Source organism: Pleurodeles waltl, chromosome 3_1 (genome assembly GCF_031143425.1).
Source record: "Pleurodeles waltl isolate 20211129_DDA chromosome 3_1, aPleWal1.hap1.20221129, whole genome shotgun sequence".
Lineage (NCBI taxonomy): Eukaryota > Metazoa > Chordata > Amphibia > Caudata > Salamandridae > Pleurodeles > Pleurodeles waltl.
In genome coordinates, this window is record NC_090440.1 from 562,646,831 (window position 1) to 562,666,054 (window position 19,224).

General features: G+C 44.4%; 1 protein-coding gene across 6 annotated transcripts in view; it reads right to left on the reverse strand.

Moving 5' to 3' along the window:
• Positions 1-19,224, reverse strand: part of BLM (BLM RecQ like helicase) — a 386,095-nt gene that overhangs the window by 238,764 nt on the left and 128,107 nt on the right. For 5 of the 6 annotated variants that reach the window (XM_069222975.1, XM_069222977.1, XM_069222972.1 and 2 more), the window contains 2 exons: positions 8,764-8,876; positions 4,813-4,942 (listed from right to left, as the gene is read on the reverse strand). In XM_069222975.1, the coding sequence (XP_069079076.1) occupies positions 4,813-4,942; positions 8,764-8,876 (243 nt within the window). The remainder of the gene's footprint in view (positions 1-4,812; positions 4,943-8,763; positions 8,877-19,224) is intronic. The other variant, XM_069222973.1, reaches the window with a different exon arrangement.

Below are 19,224 nucleotides of genomic sequence, written 5' to 3' on the forward strand. Positions count from 1 at the left end.
AGCCAGATACCGTAGCTGAAAGGGCACTACATACATTAGATGTCAAAAGAGCATTAATGTATTACATTGACAGAACAAAAAACATCAGAAAGACTAAACAACTCTTTATTGCATTTCAAAAACCTCACGCAGGAAACCCAATTTCAAAACAAGGTATAGCCAGATGGATAGTTAAATGCATCCAAATCTGCTACCTTAAAGCTAAACGACAGCTGCCCATTACACCAAGGGCACACTCAACCAGAAAGAAAGGTGCTACCATGGCCTTTCTAGGAAACATCCCAATGCAAGAAATATGTAAGGCAGCCACATGGTCTACGCCTCACACATTCACCAAGCACTACTGTGTAGACGTGTTATCCGCACAACAAGCCACAGTAGGTCAAGCCGTATTAAGGACATTATTTCAGACTACTTCCACTCCTACAGGCTGATCCACCGCTTTTGGGGAAATAACTGCTTACTAGTCTATGCAGAACATGCGTATCTACAGCGACAGATGCCATCGAACTGAAAATGTCACTTACCCAGTGTACATCTGTTCGTGGCATCAGTCGCAGTAGATTCGCATGTGCCCACCCGCCTCCCCGGGAGCCTGTAGCAGTTTAGAAGTTACCTTCAATTATTTATATATGTATCATCTCAACCTTAAATAGGTGCATACTTAGTCACTCCATTGCATGGGCACTATTACTACAATTCAACTCCTACCTCACCCTCAGCGGGGAAAAACAATCGAGGATAGAGCCCATGCGCAATGGAGACAAAAGGAGGAGTCACTCGGTCCCGTGACTCGAAAGACTTCTTCGAAGAAAAACAACTTGTAACACTCCGGCCCAACACCAGATGGCGAGCTATTGCAGAACATGCGAATCTACTGCGACTGATGCCACGAACAGATGTACACTGGGTAAGTGACATTTTCATTATGTGTCTTACAGAGGGTTATATCCTTGTCTCCCGTTTACGATTTCTATGATATATTCATAGTCACACGTTCTTTCTGTCCAAGCAATTTACAGCAATTTGGTCAGAAATAAGATGGGCCACAACATTTTCAAACTAAAGTGAAATGCGTAGTCAAGTCTATCAAAGCGTGACAGGATGTAAGGAAAGCAAATGAGTGTGCCACAGTCGAGGAAATGCTAACCCTGTCACAGACTATAATACAAGATATTGCTTCTAGAAAGATGCATCACCTCAGACAATGTCTGAAAGTGATATACAATGTGGAGTGTGCATGCCATTATAGAAGATATTCCAAAGGTGCATCCATATGTAAGCAGTTACAATAATATGGTGTATAGAGTTGTATTTTTAATTTCGCCATATCTGGATCTACAGACTGGTAAAGCTGATCCCACGTCCTAATGGGCAGACTATAGCTGAAAACATTGTTGAACTAACTGAATATGAGGTGAGCCTCACTGTTGTATGTTGCAAGACACAAAGTATGGCAACTGTCAGTTTCCTTCTAATGCAAATGTAAATGATGTTTCTGTCATCACTACTAATTGCATACGTATGCCTTGCATTTGATGAAGGCTGATACAAGAAAAACGGAGGTGGGTTGAGTGAGCGATATGCGGGTTGATCCCAATGCAAAATGGTGGACAGAAAAAACAGATGTGCCAAATTCAAAGTGGTGAATCCACATTTACTAATGAATACGACTCACTGTCTTTGTTAATGCAAAGTGGACGCCGAATGTTTGAAGTGCATGTTGACATCACTCTCACCTGACGTAATTGAAGGGTGGACTCAGTGATGCATGCATATGATGCACTGTTGTTGCCCACTCCTTCAAAATTATCCAGAATACATTGAAATCCAAATGTGTTCCAGCGGATGGCAGAACCTCAACAGAGTCCTGGTTACAATTTAAACCTGTGAACTTGACAGAGCAGGGAAAGAATGCTGTGGGGTTGATGGGGGAAACTAATGTGCCAGTCGTTTCACAGAAGACTATGGAAATTCAATTTTGACCTCCTTGACAAATTGGAGCACAGAATCTAAAGGAGCAGAATGGACACTCTTCAGGTCGCTGGACAGAACGTATTGCAAAACTGTAGCGAGCTCATGCAACGAAAATCCACAGAGAAAATATTGTTAAGTTGAGTTTTATTCAAAAAGGACCCCCACATAAACGACCAGGAAGAAACTGATATATTTAGAACGAACCTTCATTGATAAAAAAGACAGAAACCATATTATTAGAACACCTCAAACACAAAACTCAAACTCTATTATGCGTATTTGACAGCAAAAGTGAACCTTTGGCATGTGCCTGGTTTGCAACGGACCAGAGCCAAATATATTTTTGTTACAGCTCAAAAAGACATTAATGGGCCTCAAGGCAGTTTATTTTACATAAACTGGAAGAAGAATGGCCGTTCACGAAACGTTTAGAAACAATTAACTTTTTTATTTTTACTTATCAGCAGTGAACTGGACTAGAGACCAATGAATGATTCTAGCTTACCAAGGGGTGAGGTGTATGAAGGGGAAACGTCCTTTAGAAAGCCATGCAGCGCCACTGTCATCTTGGAGCTCAGTACCATCAACTTCGTCAGAAAAGAGACCACCCTCCTCTTCAAAATACAAGTCAGCAAGTGACATAGCCCTCAACATCAGTTTGTGTTGACTGATTCCAGTTCTCATCATGATGTTCGTGGGTAAATCAGCTACTTTAATGAGGAAAAAAGAGTATCAGGGCCAAAACTAGCCTAAAGCAACTTGGGGCATAATCAGTTGCCTAAGATGACCTTCAGACAAAAGGGAGCTACATGGGTAAAAAGACTTCGGGCCAGATGCATCAAACTTTTTTGCATATGCCAACGGTGTAAATCGCAAAAATCGGCTGTTTGCAAATGCAAAAATGACTTTCCCAATGTATGAAAGGCTTTCGCAGTGCAATTTTAAGGAATTGCAAAAATAGTGATTCCTTAAAATTGCAACCACATTTAAAGAATCGCAAATTGCGATTCTCTAAATAGGAAATTGCAAATAAGGAATTCCTATTTGCGATTTCAAAAGCACATGTATCAAGCATTTCCTAAATGTGAATTGGGCATTTAGGAAATGGAAATACCACAAACTCAAGTTTGGTGGTAAGCATGTGCAATTTTTAAAAATGCATTATAGATGCATTTTTAAAAATGACATGTAGCGCACACATGCCCCTAGGGCCTGTGTGTACTCACATGTCCGCAAATATTTTTTTGGGGTGCCTCAGAGGGGGCCTTAGGCCCCCAGCACCCTAGGGTTTGCATTACCTAAATTGCGAATTCCTATCTGGAATTCGCAAATTGGGAAATGCAAAACCACTCGCACCTATGGGCCTAGGGATGAATGGAGTTGCATTCTCTAAATGCGATTCGGTAATAGCAATTGCAAATTTTAAGAAATCGCTATTACCGAATCGCAAATTTCATACATCCCATTTTGCATTTCTTAAATAGCAGTTTCTTAAATTTCTCTATTTAAGAAATGCAAAACGGATCTTTGATACATCTGGCCCTTCATGCATAAAAGATGCTAGGATAAGTGGTGGGAAATCAGTCAATGTTCAGTCACATCCTAACAAGGAAGAGCAGTCAACCAAAAGACAGGGGCATGCTTCAGGAGTTTCGATTGTGAAACCACATTTTTAGGGCCATTCCCCTTTCTAATGACCACTCTGAGCAATAGCTCTCATTTCAAACAACATTGCCAATTGTGGTTTTGGCTTTAAAGGTGCTAAGGCTCACAACATCAAGGCTCATAGTTAAATAATCACCTTATAGTGCATGTCAACTCAAAAAAATGTCCACAACACAGCATAAAAAGAGTCCTCTAAATTCAGAGGTCTAGAATCTAAATCAATATGCCAAAATAAGCCCAGTTTTGGATGCTGGCTGGAACAACCTCCGAAAAAGCCAAGCCGCAATACAGCAAGACCACCAAAAAACACTAGAAGGGGAAAAATATGCCTGAATGTGAGACACCAGCAGAAACAGAGCATGGTGCTTAGAGATGTAGCCCTGACCACAACCTAGAAAATTTATTCTGGGTGGCAACTGAGAGGGTTTAGGGGACTGTCCGCATTAAGTAGGGTCCGTTAGTGGATCTTCAAACTGATGAAGACATGAGGCTAAAAATATTAAAAGAACATTTTTAATAAGATTCTGGGATACTCTAATTTGAAGCTTAAAACATGCTACTATGAATACCTGGGGAAGATGCACCAACAAAAATACAGATACTTTGGCCACAGTAATAACATTCAATCCTTTTTCTATGAAAGTCAAAAAAGGCCTAACTATGTACTTAAACTAATAGTAGATACAGTAGACTTATTGATTTAGTGCATTAAGGGGACACACATACACCGATTCCAACGTCCACATGCTCATAAGAAAGAAAAAAGTGAGGGGTGATGTTTCTCTACTTGATGTGCACATGCCAGAATGAACAGACATAGACAAGTTAGCAATAAGTTATGAAAACACTTATAAAAACTAAGATTCTATCAACATTTTGGTGATACCTTCTGGCTAAAGTCATTCACAAAGGAAAAAAAACAAAAATAAGAAACAACACCACCCTTGCATGCCAATTGATAACATAAGCTAGAATCCATACCAAAAAGCTGGTGGGGGAAGGTTTAATCAGTGCTTGCAAGAACGGGAAAACCATAGAGCGTTCAACACATTTCAAAAGGACTTCAATGCCACCAAGGAGAAAAGTGCACAAACACACAGAAGGGATTCACTGCTGAACATAGTGTTTTTGACAAAGGCAGGCACAGGCAGCCTAGCCCAGGGTACGCACCTGAGCTGTCTCTTTTCCAGAAGTGTACTCCCACAGGACAGATGCAACAGTTCCTCCAGTGGTATGGCATCTACCAGCCTACAGATCTCCTGTGTCACCATCCAAATCGTCAAAGGTTCGGAAGAGGCTGCTTTATACAATCACAAAACATTTTAACATTAGAAACATTAAAAACAAAAGCCACCATATGTCTTGCATGTCTTTCAATTCCTGGCAAACTTGGATATGCTCCAGACAATTGTTTCTACTGGTTTAGAATGGATGAACACTTAGACTGAAGAGGATGTGTATGTACATAAAAGAAGCAAAGAGGAACTGAACATGTACGGAGAGTGCAGGCATAGTATCAAGCTTTTACCCAAGGGGTCATTTTTTATAAGCCCTGTCTTACAGTTTACAGGTGTTAAAAAGGTTGTTCCACCACAATGGCCCATGATGTTGGACACAAAGAATGTAGTGATTAGGCCTGTTTTAATTTCCTTAACTCTCCAACAGTAGCTGTAGTAATAACAATCAAGACTTACATACAGACTGTGGTGAGAAGAATGGCATGCAATACTGTGTAACAGGGTCACTGCTCTGGGATGCTCACCTGCACCCGTCATCTGACAAGCCTGATCTAGTTTCCATATTACAACTGCTCATGGCTCCTAAGGGCTGCTCAAAGATTTAAGGAGGCAAAAGAGCCATGTGGATCTGTTTCACAAACTCTGTTGTTCTAATCCTACCTGTTTGCATTCTGCCACTTCTTACCACAACCCATAATTGTAAAATGGTGAATAATGTGTAAACTACAAACGTATTGCCCTCACATTCTTGAAGTATGACCCTAAACAGATGTATTATATCATGCTATTACAAAGACAATGGCTATTGCCTAATAAAAAAAACAGTCCTATATTAACCTACGAGGCAGGTTTTGTAACGACTCAGACGCACCTGGGTCCCTATTGTGTGAAGCCCTCAGTCTTTCAGTCTTTGGCTAAATCAGGGGTCTCCAACTTTTTCTGTAGAGAGAGCTACTTCTGATAACTGAAAAGCATTGTGAGCTACTGAAGGCTAAACAACTCGCACGTGTTACCAGACACACCCATACCCACCTTCAATCACTGTAAGCCTATTTAATGTACAGACACATGCTACATTTTGACCAAAAGGGTTTCAATAAATGCACTATGACATAGCTGCCACATGTGCCAGTGAGGACAAAAAGAACAGATGATGGACGGAATGCTGAACAATCCAAACATTCACCCCCAGTCACAAAGTTCTGGGTTTAATCCATTGTTTTTTTTGCCCACCACGCTACCCCAGTTTGGACCCACCCATAGGCATATCAGTCTTGTTCAGGACGAACGCCCAGGCCAGGTCCTCCCTGGACGGAATCAGGCATCCAGGGACCGGTTCTGGGGTATCACCCCTCATCAGCCGGCTAGCTTGAATCGAGTGGCGCAGTGAGCTTGGGACCTACATCTGGGCATGCACATCCCATTTAAAGCGACAAGGCAGAAAGAACAGATGATAGGCGGAATACTGAACAATGCAAACACTCTCCCCAAGTCACAAAGATCTGGATTTGATCCATCGTTTTTTTGCCCACCACGCCACCTCAGTTTAGACCCAGCCTTTTGCAAATCAGTCTTGACCCTGTTCCCCATGGGAACAGTCCAGCCTGAACTGCCAGGCCAGGTCCTGCCTGGACAGGAATCAAGCAGCAAGGCTAGCTTGAAGGGAAGGCAGGGTATTGTATACTACAAAGACTTCTCTTTGAAATATGCCTACTTGAAAGACAGAAATGGGTGTAAGTGCTGGACCTCTGACTTCTGGATTGAGGACATTCTGCAGGAAGAAGATCTTTATATTAGCGGCAACCACCACTGAAACCATTACAAATCTTAGCAAAGAAGGACATTGTGCTGGCACAACAAACTGAAGGAATGGCTAAGGTCAACAGCCATCCTCATTTCTACAGCTAGACACGGATCAGTTTGGCACAGGAGCTCTGGACATCAATCCAACTCTCTTACAACATTCTGCTGGGTCCAATAAATGCATACATGAGAGGAAGATTGTTTCACATTCTGTGGACTCAAAAGAGTATTGGGGGTGGGTGGGAGGTTGTGGGAGGTGGGGGAACAAGAATGTGCCACTTTTATTCACGATGTCTAGCTTGGTATTCTCACTGTTTTACTATTCTGGAGGACCCAGGGTAGTTCACAAAGAGGAAAATGTGTGTGATGTACGGTGCCTCTGTGATCCTCCACAAACATAACACAGACACCTACCTCTAAAGTATCAAGAGTTGAGGAGTCTGCTTTGATCTAGAAAATACCTCTGCGCCCTACAGTGAGGAATAATCTCCATAATAAAACTCAGCCGGGGTAAATTCTTACAGAGAAGAGCTGAGTTGGTGACATATACCGTGCCAGTGACATTAATTGGGTACTGGTAAACAAAGCAATGAAAAAGGAGTTTTGCCTTACTCTGGACTTCATGGGTTTTCGGAGTCGTGCCCGGATTGAATAATCACTCATCAGTCCAGTGAAACTTAGTGTGGGAAGTGACCAGATCAGAGAAAGGCAGATGTGTGGAACTGTCCAGTGAGATGAAATGAATGGACTAGAGAAAGCTCAGTGTGTAAATACCCCAGATCAATTAAAAGTACTGGCAATGGACTAGTATACTGTAGCGACAGTAATACTCTACTTGGAACGGTGTCCCCGGTCCAATGTTCAATGGCAGAACAACTGCTCTAGCAGTGTCCCCTGCTAGTTCTGTAATGATGGAGGGCCATGTGCAGCTATCGGAAGAACGCGAGAAAGTAAATGGGCAACACTGTCTGTATGAGGGGTATCAGGGAGGAAATCCCTCTGCAACCACAGTTACTACCCCGTTAATACCTTGGCAGAGACTCAAAGGCTAAAAGCCTCTGTCTCAGAGAGATACTTCTTTTCTCAATTCATGCCTCCTCTTTACCATAGAAACATAATAATACGATCAGCAGGGAGTCTGCATAGTTGGAGGACATTGCTTATTTGTCCTGTCCAGTTGCTACAATTTGAAATCTCTGAAAGGACAGAACATATAGAGAGTCTGAAATGATCCATGATTTCTGTATGCTGGTGTGACAAGGAAGGAAATTTAAGTCTGAACTAATGCAGTTTGCATTTAAAACAGTTATGCCTGCAATGCATGATGATTTCTGCTCTCATCTTGAATTGAGACGTAATATTTCTGAAATGTGTAATGTGCATAAGTGCCTGTACCATCCATTTAAAGTGTATACATCCAGCAAAGAAGTGCTACTCTGGTAGCGTGAACAGCAAATACGTACTATCATTGTCTAATGCAATATAGCAGCTCTGCTGAGAGGTTCTAGTTTTGTCTATGGTGAACAGGACAGCCTCAGTGAGAAGTAATAGTAATGAAACATTCAAGGTACGGCAGCTGTGCCAGTACTAAAGTGGTGATGCTATGATTGTTTTTTTAGGCTCCCTATGAGCAGTGTTACCATGATATATTATTATTCCCTTAGAGTGACTCACATCTGCATGATGGGAAGTCCTCAAAGTAATGATTTTCCATTTACAGCACTGATAGTGAGACTATAAATGTGCGATATCAACAGACCTTAAAAAATGTGTGAACTTACCAGACAAGCGATATGTGAAACCATAGATCACCTGTCAGCTGGATGAGTGAATTCACAGACCAGAGGTATTTCAGTGTATGAAGTTATTAGTCTGCTCATATGTCACTGTATGAAAACATCTGACCGCTGAAAGCAAACTGTGTGAAGTTATTTTACCAGCGAAGTATACGAAATCAATTTCAGACTCACTAACTAACTTTTCAGGTCAATGACAGGTGCGAAAGTTCGGGATGAATGGAGACTCAAATTTATACCTATCATAAACAAGGCTATATCACTGCTTTGAACATGCTCCTTACCTTGCAGTCGCGTTTTGTGAAAGTCAGTGGGCTGGCCAGGGACACTGTGATGAAGCTTGGAAGAGAGGTTACTTGAAAGATCATTCTTTATGACAGCAACTTCACGTGATGCACTAACAGCAATAGAAATATGGATTTTTAGAAGAGACTATTCAGTTGAATAAAAAACAGTTCATTTCTAAGCATGTAAAATTCCCTTACATTCACTTTAAATAGTTGTTTCGAAAACATTTGTCAATGATGAATCATCAAGAACAATAACATGTATTTTGGTTACACTAGGGAACACCCTATATAAAAAAACATTCTCTATAAGAACAAGTTACTTACCTTCGGTAACGCTTTTTCTGGTGGATGCAATAGCTACCTGTGGATTCCTCACCTTATGAATTCACCCATGAGCCAGCATCCGACGGAAAATCTTTTTCCCTGCTCTCCATGTCACAATTGCACGGCTCCACGTGACTCAGTCTGACGTCCCCGTGCCAATAAGAGGTACTCGCCGGCGTGCTGACATCAGTTTCACCCATTTTTTACGTGTCTTTGAGGCGTACAGGGGAGAACCGACCTCACAATAGCTCCAATACATAAAACCACCATGATGCAATAGAATCAAAACCATCATTTATATATACACACATAATTACCAAAATCTATATACACTTGTAAAACAAACATCTTAGTGTAACCAGATAGGCAACTGGGAGGCGGGTAGGACTGTGAGGAATCCACAGGTAGCTATTGTATCCACCGGAAAAAGCGTTACCGAAGGTAAGTAACTTGTTCTTCTGATGGATACAACTACCTGTGGATTCCTCACCTTATGAACAGAGTCCCAAAGCAGTACCGCACTCGGAGGTGGGTGCCTGTCTGATTACACCAAGAAATCCTGCAATACAGATCGTGCAAAATGGCCGTCCCTCCTAACCTCAGAGTCCAAGCAGTAATGCTTTGAAAAGGTGTGGAGGGACGCCCAAGTTGCTGACTTGCAAATATCCACCACTGGAACCCCTCTTGCCAGGGCCGAAGTAGAGGACTTCGCCCTGGTGGGATGGGCTCTGACACCTTCAGGGGGAACTTTCTTTGCCAACGAGTAGCAAATCTTGATATGAAGAATGACCCACCTGGAGATTGTTCTTTTATGGACTGCTCTGCCCTTCCTCTGTCCAATATACCCCACAAACAGCTGGTCCTCCAGGCGAAAGTCCTTCGTCCTTTCAATATAAAAACTAAGAGCCCTTTTAGGGTTCAAACGGTGAAACCTCTCTTCCTCCTTCGAGGGGCGAGGAGGAGGGTGGAAAGATGGAAGGGCAAAGATGGATGGGGTATATTGGACAGAGGAAGGGCAGAGCAGTCCGTAAAAGGAGCAACAACTTTTGGCAGGAAAGCCACCCTGGTTTTCAACACCACTTTATCCGGGAAAAAAAAGGTAAAGGGTGGTTTAACAGAGAGAGCTTGAAGCTCACCAACCTGCCTACCCGAGGTTATAGCAACGAGAAAAACTGTTTTAAGCACCAGAAACCTTAACGGGCAAGAGTGCATGGGTTCGAAAGATGACCCCACTAAAAATGTTAACACAAGATTTAGATCCCACTAAGCCTTTCAAAAACCTTATCACCAGATTGATATGAAAAGTCTGTTCCACTGGAGACCAACGACCCTTGATCTCCAGGTCCCCCAGATGAGCTTCCCACCATAGAGTGGAAGCATCGTGACCGTGGCCACCAGAGACGGCAGTGAGAACGGCCTTCCTTGAGAAAAGTTGCCGTTCACAGCCCACCATCGTAGATCCTCTACAGCGTCTCTGGAGATCGTTATTGACTCCTCGAGATCCTCTTTGTGTTGAAACCACGGTTTGCGGAGGAACCATTGGAGAGCTCTCATGTGCCAACGTGCATGAGTGACCAACAGAATGCAAGAAGCGAACAGACCGAGTAGGCGTAGGACCTTGAGGGTTGGAACAATCGCTCCATTTTGAAACATTGGAATCAACGCCTGGATGTCCTGAATCCGCTGAGGCGGAGGATAGGCCCGATTCAATGTAGTATCCAGTACTGCCCCTATGAACAGGAGGCGTTGAGAGGGCTCCAAGTGAGATTTGGGTACATTTATCGTAAAACCCAGACTGAACAACAACTGAGTTGTCATCTGCAAGTGACGCAACACAACCTCTGGAGACTTGGCTTTGATCAACCAATCGTCCAGGTAAGGGAATACCAATATCCCCCTCCTTTTGAGACTTGCTGCTACCACTGCCATCACCTTTGTGAAGACTCTAGGTACTGAAGTAAGACCAAACAAAAGGACCACAAACTGGTAGTGTTGCGACCTCACCACAAATCGGAGATACTTCCTGTGCAACTTGAGTATAGGGTTATGAAAGTAAGCAACCTGCAAGTCGACAGACACCATCCAATTCTCTTTGTTCACTGCCAGAAATACCTGTGCCAGAGTCAGCATCTTGAATTTTTCCTGTTTGAGGAACCAATTCACCATCCTCAGGTCTAGGATTGGTCTCAAACGACCGTCCTTCTTGGGGATCTGGAAGTATCTTGAATAACAACCCTGACCCCTTTCCTGCTCTGGAACCAACTCCTCAGCACCTTTTGACAACAGGATCTGAACCTCCTGCTGCAACAACAGGAGATGGTCTTCTGAACAAAACGAGGGACGGGAAGGGATGGGAGGAGGAAACTCCTGAAAAGGGAGAGCATATCCATTTCTCACAATGTTCCGAACCCATGAGCCTGATGTAATCAACTCCCACTCGTGGAGAAAAAGACGTAATCTTCCCCCTACAGGAGAAATGTGGTCGAAAAATGGGGAGAAAACTAGGGCTGCTTCCCTTGTTGTTGTCCTCCAGAGGAAGAGAATGATGCAGGGTGCTGCTGGGTGGCCCCTCTTGTCCTAACCCTCCTCTGCCCTCTAAAGGATCGATATGGGAGGCTGTTGGATAGTGGTTTGGGGTCTCCCACGGTAGACAGCTCCACGCCCAAACCCCCTGAACCTCTGAAAGGACCTGAAAGGGGTAGCAGAAGAGACTTGCAGACCCAAAGACTTCGCTGTGGCCCGACTATCTTAAAAGCGCTCTAAGGCACAGTCCACTTTATCACCAAACAGTTTCCCTCCATCAAAAGGCAAATCCAATAAAGTAGACTGTACATCAGATGAAAACCCAGAAGACCTCAATCCAGCGTGCCTCCTGGTAGCAATAGATGTACCCATTGCCCTGGCCACTGAGTCCGTGGAAACCAGACCAGACTGGATTATTTGTTTCGCCGCAGCCTGCACATCACATAGAAGTTCACCAAATTGTCTCTGTACATCCTGCGGCAGGTCAGGAACCATAGCCCTAGCAAAGTCCATTAGGGCGTGGACGTATCTACCAAGAACACAGGTAGCATTCGCAGACTTGAGAGCCATGCTGCAAGAAGAGAAAGTTTTGTTTGTGGAATGCTCCATCCTCTTGGATTCCCTGTCCGATGGAATCACCAGGAAGGAGCCTGGAGCAGACCGTGTAGAGCAAGAGGCCTGAACAACCAGACTTTCCGGGGTAGGATGTTTCGATAAGAACCCCGGATCCCCAGGCGCCACTCTGTATCTTCTTGCCACAGATCTATTAACGCAAGTGAAGACACAGGCTTCCTCCAAAGCTCTAATATGGGCTCCGTAAGAGCATTGTTGAACAGAAGCAAAGGATCCGCAGAAGTTGAAGAAGGGTGCAGGACCTCCGTCAAAATGTTTGTCTTAACCTCTGCAGTAGGCAATGGAAGATCTAAAAAGTTCGCCATCTTTCTAATCACCGTGTGGAAGTAGGCTGCCTCCTCCGTGAACTCCCCCAGTGAAGAAAGGTCCTATTCCGGGGAAGTGTCAAGCTGAACCCAACCCTTGATATTCTCCCAAGGGCTCCACAATCTCCCCTCCTTCCACAGCTGCCTTTGGTAGTCTTCCTCTTCCAAGAGTCTCTAAGCCTTTCTCAGTGACCTCAGTCTGGCCTCTAACCTCGGCGTCGACATAGAATTGGCCGACGTCGATGACACTGGCTTCAACACTTGAAGACGCGGAACAGGAGAGGAAGGTTGGCTTCGGTCGAATCCATCATTCGGATCCGGTGCTGGAGTGTATCCCAATGGCGCAGAGGAAACTTGCGGCTCCACCATCTGCGTCGAATGATGGGGCGATGAAATCGGCGCCATAGGTCTGGAAGGCGATGTCATCAGAACCACAGGGCCTCGAGGCGACGTCATCGGTGCCGGTCCGGCACCCTCAGCCGGATAGAAGGGCATAAACGTTGCCGCCTTATATCGAGCAGGGGAGCCCAACGAGAAGGCCAACGGACCCGGGGGACCAGCCGGTTCACCAGCAGGGGCCACTGCATTAAACATCGAGAACATGGCATTTAAAAATGCCGCCGGACCCGCTCCCGGAGCCAGGAAGGCAGGATACCGCTGGTCTCCATGATGCACTTGTGCTTGCTGAACATCGGAATCATGAGCAGCAGGTGAAAATCTAGGACTCTCCGGTGGTGCCACTACCTCGAAGACTGACAGTGCCGGAGAAGCCTGAGGGCTCTGAAGTTGTAGAGTCACTGTCGGACTCACCTCCCACGTCGCACAACACTGTCGAGATGGAGACCTTGATCTTGATCAGCTCTGAGCCGAACAACGCCGTTTCTTATGTCTCTTCAAAGAAGTATGGGAAGAGGATCTATGATGACTCTTATGCCCCCTCTTCGCCGTGACCAAAAAGAGTTTGGCCTCTCTTTCCTTCAGAGCCTTAGGATTAATGCTCTGGCAGGAAACACACTCCTCAATGTCATGCTCAGAGCTCAGACACCAAAGGCAATCGTCATGACAGTCAGTAACCGACATGCGACCCCGCACTAGCGACACAGCTTGAATCCAGACTTCCTAGGAGGAGACATTGTAACTAGAAACCAGATAGAAACTAGCAACAAGATGGAACACCTCCAACAGTAGTGAGAGCTAGGAGAAAACCGTTTGCGTAGAAGGCACGGAAAAAAGGGAACGGACGTCAGCACGCCGGCGAGGACCTCTTATTGGCACGGTGACGTCAGACGGAGTCTCGTGGAGCTGTGCAATTGTGACGTTCTGGTCGATGTGGAGAGCTGGGAAGAAGATTTTCCATTGGATGCTGGCACATGGGTAAATTCATAAGGTGAGAAATCCACAGGTAGTTGTATCCATCAGAAACTGTTTTACTAGTCAAAACTAGCAGGACAATTACAGCAGGTCATTGAGGCACTACATGTTGTAACTTCTCTCATGCATCTTATCATGGATCACTGTCTTTAGGGTAGATAATCAAACATATGTAAAGCAACATTTACCAATCCTCAGTTTTAATATGGAAAGCATCACACCTTTTTAAAGAGTTCTAGAGAATCTGGTTAAAGCCTGATGCCATCCTGGTTATTAGTGGTTTAAATGTAGTGGACCACTGATTACATTCTTCAAGTAACATATCATTTTAATGGGAGCAGGCAAAAAAACACATCTAAGAGATTACCCGTCGGAGGAAATAATCCTTCAGGCGGAATTGGTTTATGGGCTTTAAGTCATTTGGTCAACTCTCAATAAGCTTGTAAGCGAAGCACGATGTCAGAAAGCATTGTGCCAAATATCTTATCAAATAATTTGAGGCAGTAAGGCCACAAAGGCCCTCATTACAAGTTTGCAGTTTTTTAGTGTGGAGATAGTGGAGTTCTGGCATGGCCAATTACAACTGGTAACACCACACTAATTACAACTTTTCTTCCCAGAATGGGGAATTAATGCATTAACCTGTAATACCTGCTCTTCTGTGCAGTCTTCCATAATTTCAGGGAGAAAACCACTGATATTTTGCAGCTGCTCAAAGCAGTCAGCAAGGAGTTCCATAACCATATAGAGGAATGGAGCTGAAGGCCGAGTTACTTTATAAGGTTATGGAAATCTGATGTGATTAGTAATATCCTACCATGTACGACAGGAGTACTTTATCCCATATAATACATGGTCACAGCATCAATCTTTCAGACAATCCACTTCAAACCTTGGTGCAGCATAGTTCTTTCAAAAAGAGAGAGCAGGTTTGCAAACATGAAGACTAAGAATAGAACCTCGATTGCAAAGTTAAACACATCAAAAATCTGTTAGATATTTGTTGCAAAAAGATATTAGAAACACATACATACAAGTCAATTTAAAAAGAAATACGTAGGGACTCAGAATGTGTACAAACATGGAGAACTAAGGAATGCAAAAATAATCACAATCTTTCTGCTAGAAACTGTAAGCTAGAAAAATGGAGCAGAATAAAGAAAAACAATGATTAATTTTCACTGCTTTCAACAGCTGCTCCATGACCTGATCTGTCTTTCACTTCAGCTACTGGCCATGGCAGTAGGCATTGTGACATCAGAACTCGGCTGCAATAACTCATTACATTGGAGTTCTGACGTCTTTTATTTATAATGGGCGACTGACTGCACCACTAGGCAGCGAATGCATAGGAAATAAAGCATCCCCTGCTGTACATTATAAGGATATTGCAAGTCACCAAGGAGCGTTATACCCAAATAGAGGAACCAGGCCAAAGGATGAGTTTCTTTATAAAGTTATGGAACTCAGACATGAGTTACAACATTCTTATAATGTACGCCAGGGAGGTACTTTACCCCATATAATACATAGTCACACCATCACCTTTCCCACAAACCACCTAAAACCACATAGTTAACCCAGAATTGCCCATCGTAGACCTTGCAAAACATCAGGGCAAGGGCCAGCCACACACCCCACCACTCCTCTTCACCAGCTTGCCGACGGCAATGTGGAGGATCACCCTGGAATGATGGTTAAGATTCATGCGGCAAAGCGCAGCACTCATGACCCTATGGCGGCAGCGGGCGAAGACAGGTTGACAGTGTCTGAGGAGGCGGGTGCCTCCTCAGCTATGCACACAGAGACAATCTTGGAGGCCATCAGGGATTTCAAGGTGACGATAGAAGCCCAGATTGCTGCGTGGTAAATGAGGTGGGTCTACTGTGTGAGGACCATAAGAAACTGGGGGTATGGGTGAAGGAGACAAACACAGCTGGGCACATGTCCAGCCAAATGTAAAAGAACGCACACTGTAATGCTCCGCCATAGAGAGGGAAACAAAGTCACTGGCTGGACACCTAGAGGAAGCAGATGGTAATTCCCACCTCCACAATAGTAGACTGGGGGGAAGAGGGTTTCCCAGAAAGAGTAGAGGGCCCCAACACAGAACTGTTTGTCGAGGAGTGGTTGCAGAGACTGCCTTGCGGGGACGTCCACCACAGTTCTTCTCTGTCAAGAGAGCCCAAAGGATACCGGCGGCGGTGACCCCATCACCAGGAGCATGCCCATGGCCAATCATAAATCAATTGATGAACTTTAGGGACCAGGACATACTACTGCAGGTGTTGCGGTAACACGGTCCTTGGGATATAGAAGAAATCAAGGTCTATCTATATCCCGATTATATGAAGATGGTCCAACAATGAAGAAGTGCATCCATGCCAGTTAAAAGAGTGCTACGCCAGCTGGACTTGAACTATGCAATTATCTTCCTGGTGAAATTACAGATTGTATACAGAGAAAAGGCCAACTTCCTGCTATCAGCGTCAGAGGCATGGAACTCGCTGGAATAACAGGGTCTATGGTCAGGCCCGTCACACCCGGAGAGACACTGAATGGCAGCAAGCACCTTCTACGCGCTGGAATGTAAAGCAAAACAAGCCCTCACCAACAAAAGTGTAAATGAGAGCAGGTACACTGCGATGATGCTCTTAGGAGCAACAAATGGAGAGCACTGGTGTCTGATGAGGTGGGTAGTGGTCCCGAACATACTGAGATGGAGCTAGACACTGAGGAAGAGCGGGTGCCAAAAATCACCGCTGAGGACATCATATAGGAATATCCCCGCAGGAGGTAGGATACTGCATTGATGGAGCATTGCTGTGGGTGGGCCGCATGAGAGACAACCCTTTTAGGCGCTTGGGACTGCTTGCTGAGTTAAGACCTAGGGACAAACTCTGGGGCTCTAGATGCCAAGGGGAGTCAACGAGTCAATACAGGACTGAGAGACTGAGTGATTTTGGACAGAGACAATACCTGTAGCTCCTGCACAGTCTAAAGTTTGTGCCCCTGCACAAGAGGCACAAGAAGCACAGAACGTTGTAATGTTGTTTCAGTTTGGTGGTTTATATCTACTGTGAATTGGGGGGTGGTCAGTTCTAGGATGACAGTAAGGTAGGGTGGAGGGTTAGTTGAGGGGGTAATTTACAACACACCAGGACACTAAGACACCAGAGTAGCGATTATATATGCACACACTGGAGCTGCGCAAATATAGGGGGAAGAAGATAAACAGTCACCATGACAGAGTCATCCTTCAACAGGGAGAACCATAAAATTTGCTAAATAAGCCTGTGCTCAGTTGTGTGGTAGCTGTGACACGGAGGCAATACGTGAAGTATTTGTGTAGCACTAAAATGGTAATAAAGTCAAAATGCAAAACAATAGAAATCCTAAACCGAATAAGAAAAATAGAGTAAAGTTTAATGAAAAAAATACCATAAAAATGACAAAATAACAATAAGGGGAACTGGAGATAAGAATTTTCTTTAGAAATAGCACCAAGAAGCATAACGTGCCAGTGTTAGTCAATTTTAGCAGTAGAACAGGACCTAGGAGCAATTAGACGCTGACCTTGATGAGGCATGGGTGGAATACACAGGGCCTTAGAGGAGGCACTTAAGAAAGACTTACAGAGTGTCAGGTAGAGGCCGACAGCTGGGGCCAGAGCTGGTGCCACTGGTCAGGTGGGAAGTTGCAGGAAAGGCTTACTGTATCACTGTAGATGTAACAGAAGGTCAGCCTTATGACCCTTTGAGTTCACTTATTTGTCCTGTATACGAAAAGGAGCACGTCCAGCCCTTCAGGGTTGTCTTATGCCACAGACAGCAGGTCCAGTCCTCTTCCGTTCTTCCTCGGTCCAGGAAGTGTTCTGGAGTGGTTGCTTGTACGTGCCATATTTATGCCTCGCACAAGTTAGTGGACGGGAATGACTCCTGGGCATGCCCTAACCAATTGGGTAAATGTTCCAGGGGTCAACCATACCCAGTTTGGGCATTTTCAAGATACAAATGTCTTTAATTAGACTGAACATGGGCTATGAGGGCTTCGGGTATGTGGGGAGTGCACTATAATAATCCCAGTGTACTCTCACAAAACAACACTAAAATCAATTTAGAGGCGGCCACTGTACCCACAATAAACTCAGGGACAGAATTCTGGTAGAACAAAAGTAAGGTTTTCCAGCAACCAGACAATGGATATACGAGAAATGTTTTGACATCCTGCTTCCCCTCCTTTTAAGTGCACCCCTAGCTTCTAAGTAAACCCTAGTGTCAAATGTCTGGTAGAACAAAAGTAGGGTTTTCCAGCAACCAGACAGCTGACACACAAGAATTGCTTTGGCATCTTGCTCTCTGCTTTTCAAGTGTGCCTTAAAATGTTATATGTAAACCCAGTAGAACATCAAGCAGGCTTTGACACTCAAGCAGGATTTCCGACTGTAATGCCAAACACAATACTCACGGGCCCCACGTTGAAGATTTGGTGAGAAGGAGAGGAGTTATCCCTGTCCTTTCAGGTCAGCCTATTGTTTGCGTCTGGGAAGCATGTCACACTTTTTTCAAACCTATTCAAATGCTAATTATTGGCTGGGAGAAGGATGAGACCATATGCAAATTAGCCTCCAAGAACTATAGAAAGGGAAAAGGTAACTTTCTAAGACTTATGTTTCCTTATTATTTATTAAAAGTCTGACTTCGCCATTTGTCAGAACACCCTTTCAGAGTGCCACAGGGAAAGCAGAAGCCATTGGGCAGAACCGTGGGGGTTAAAACTTTTAACTCCTGATACCCTGGGGTGCAAATTACTATGGGCTCAGAGCAGCTGGGCCAGGTACCCCTACAGCACTTGATTCTCAGTGGTAGTGCAGGTCCAGCAGTTCAAGGCTTCTCAGTGACGAGGTAGATGTAGAGTGAATACAGGCTCACGATTCAAAACGTATCCAGGAAACCCAATCAATGACTGACCAATCAAAGGCTTGCTTTTATATAAAAGGTAGAATTTACCCCTGAACACAAAGTATAATATACAGCACACCACAAATAATAGACAGTCGTCTCAAGGCAGACCCACTAGCTTTAGCCCAGTCAGCTTCTTAATAGGGTGGCTCCCCTCCCCTCCCCAAACCGCACGTCAAACAGTCAAACAGCTCTCACTTGTTAGAAGCAATGTTTCCTCTGTTTCCTGCCCATCGAGATGAAGGCAGGGAAACAGAGGAAACAATTGCTCTCACAGACAGGGAGCTGCATGTTTAGCAGCCAGGCCCTGTAGCCAACCCCGCTACACGCTGCCAACG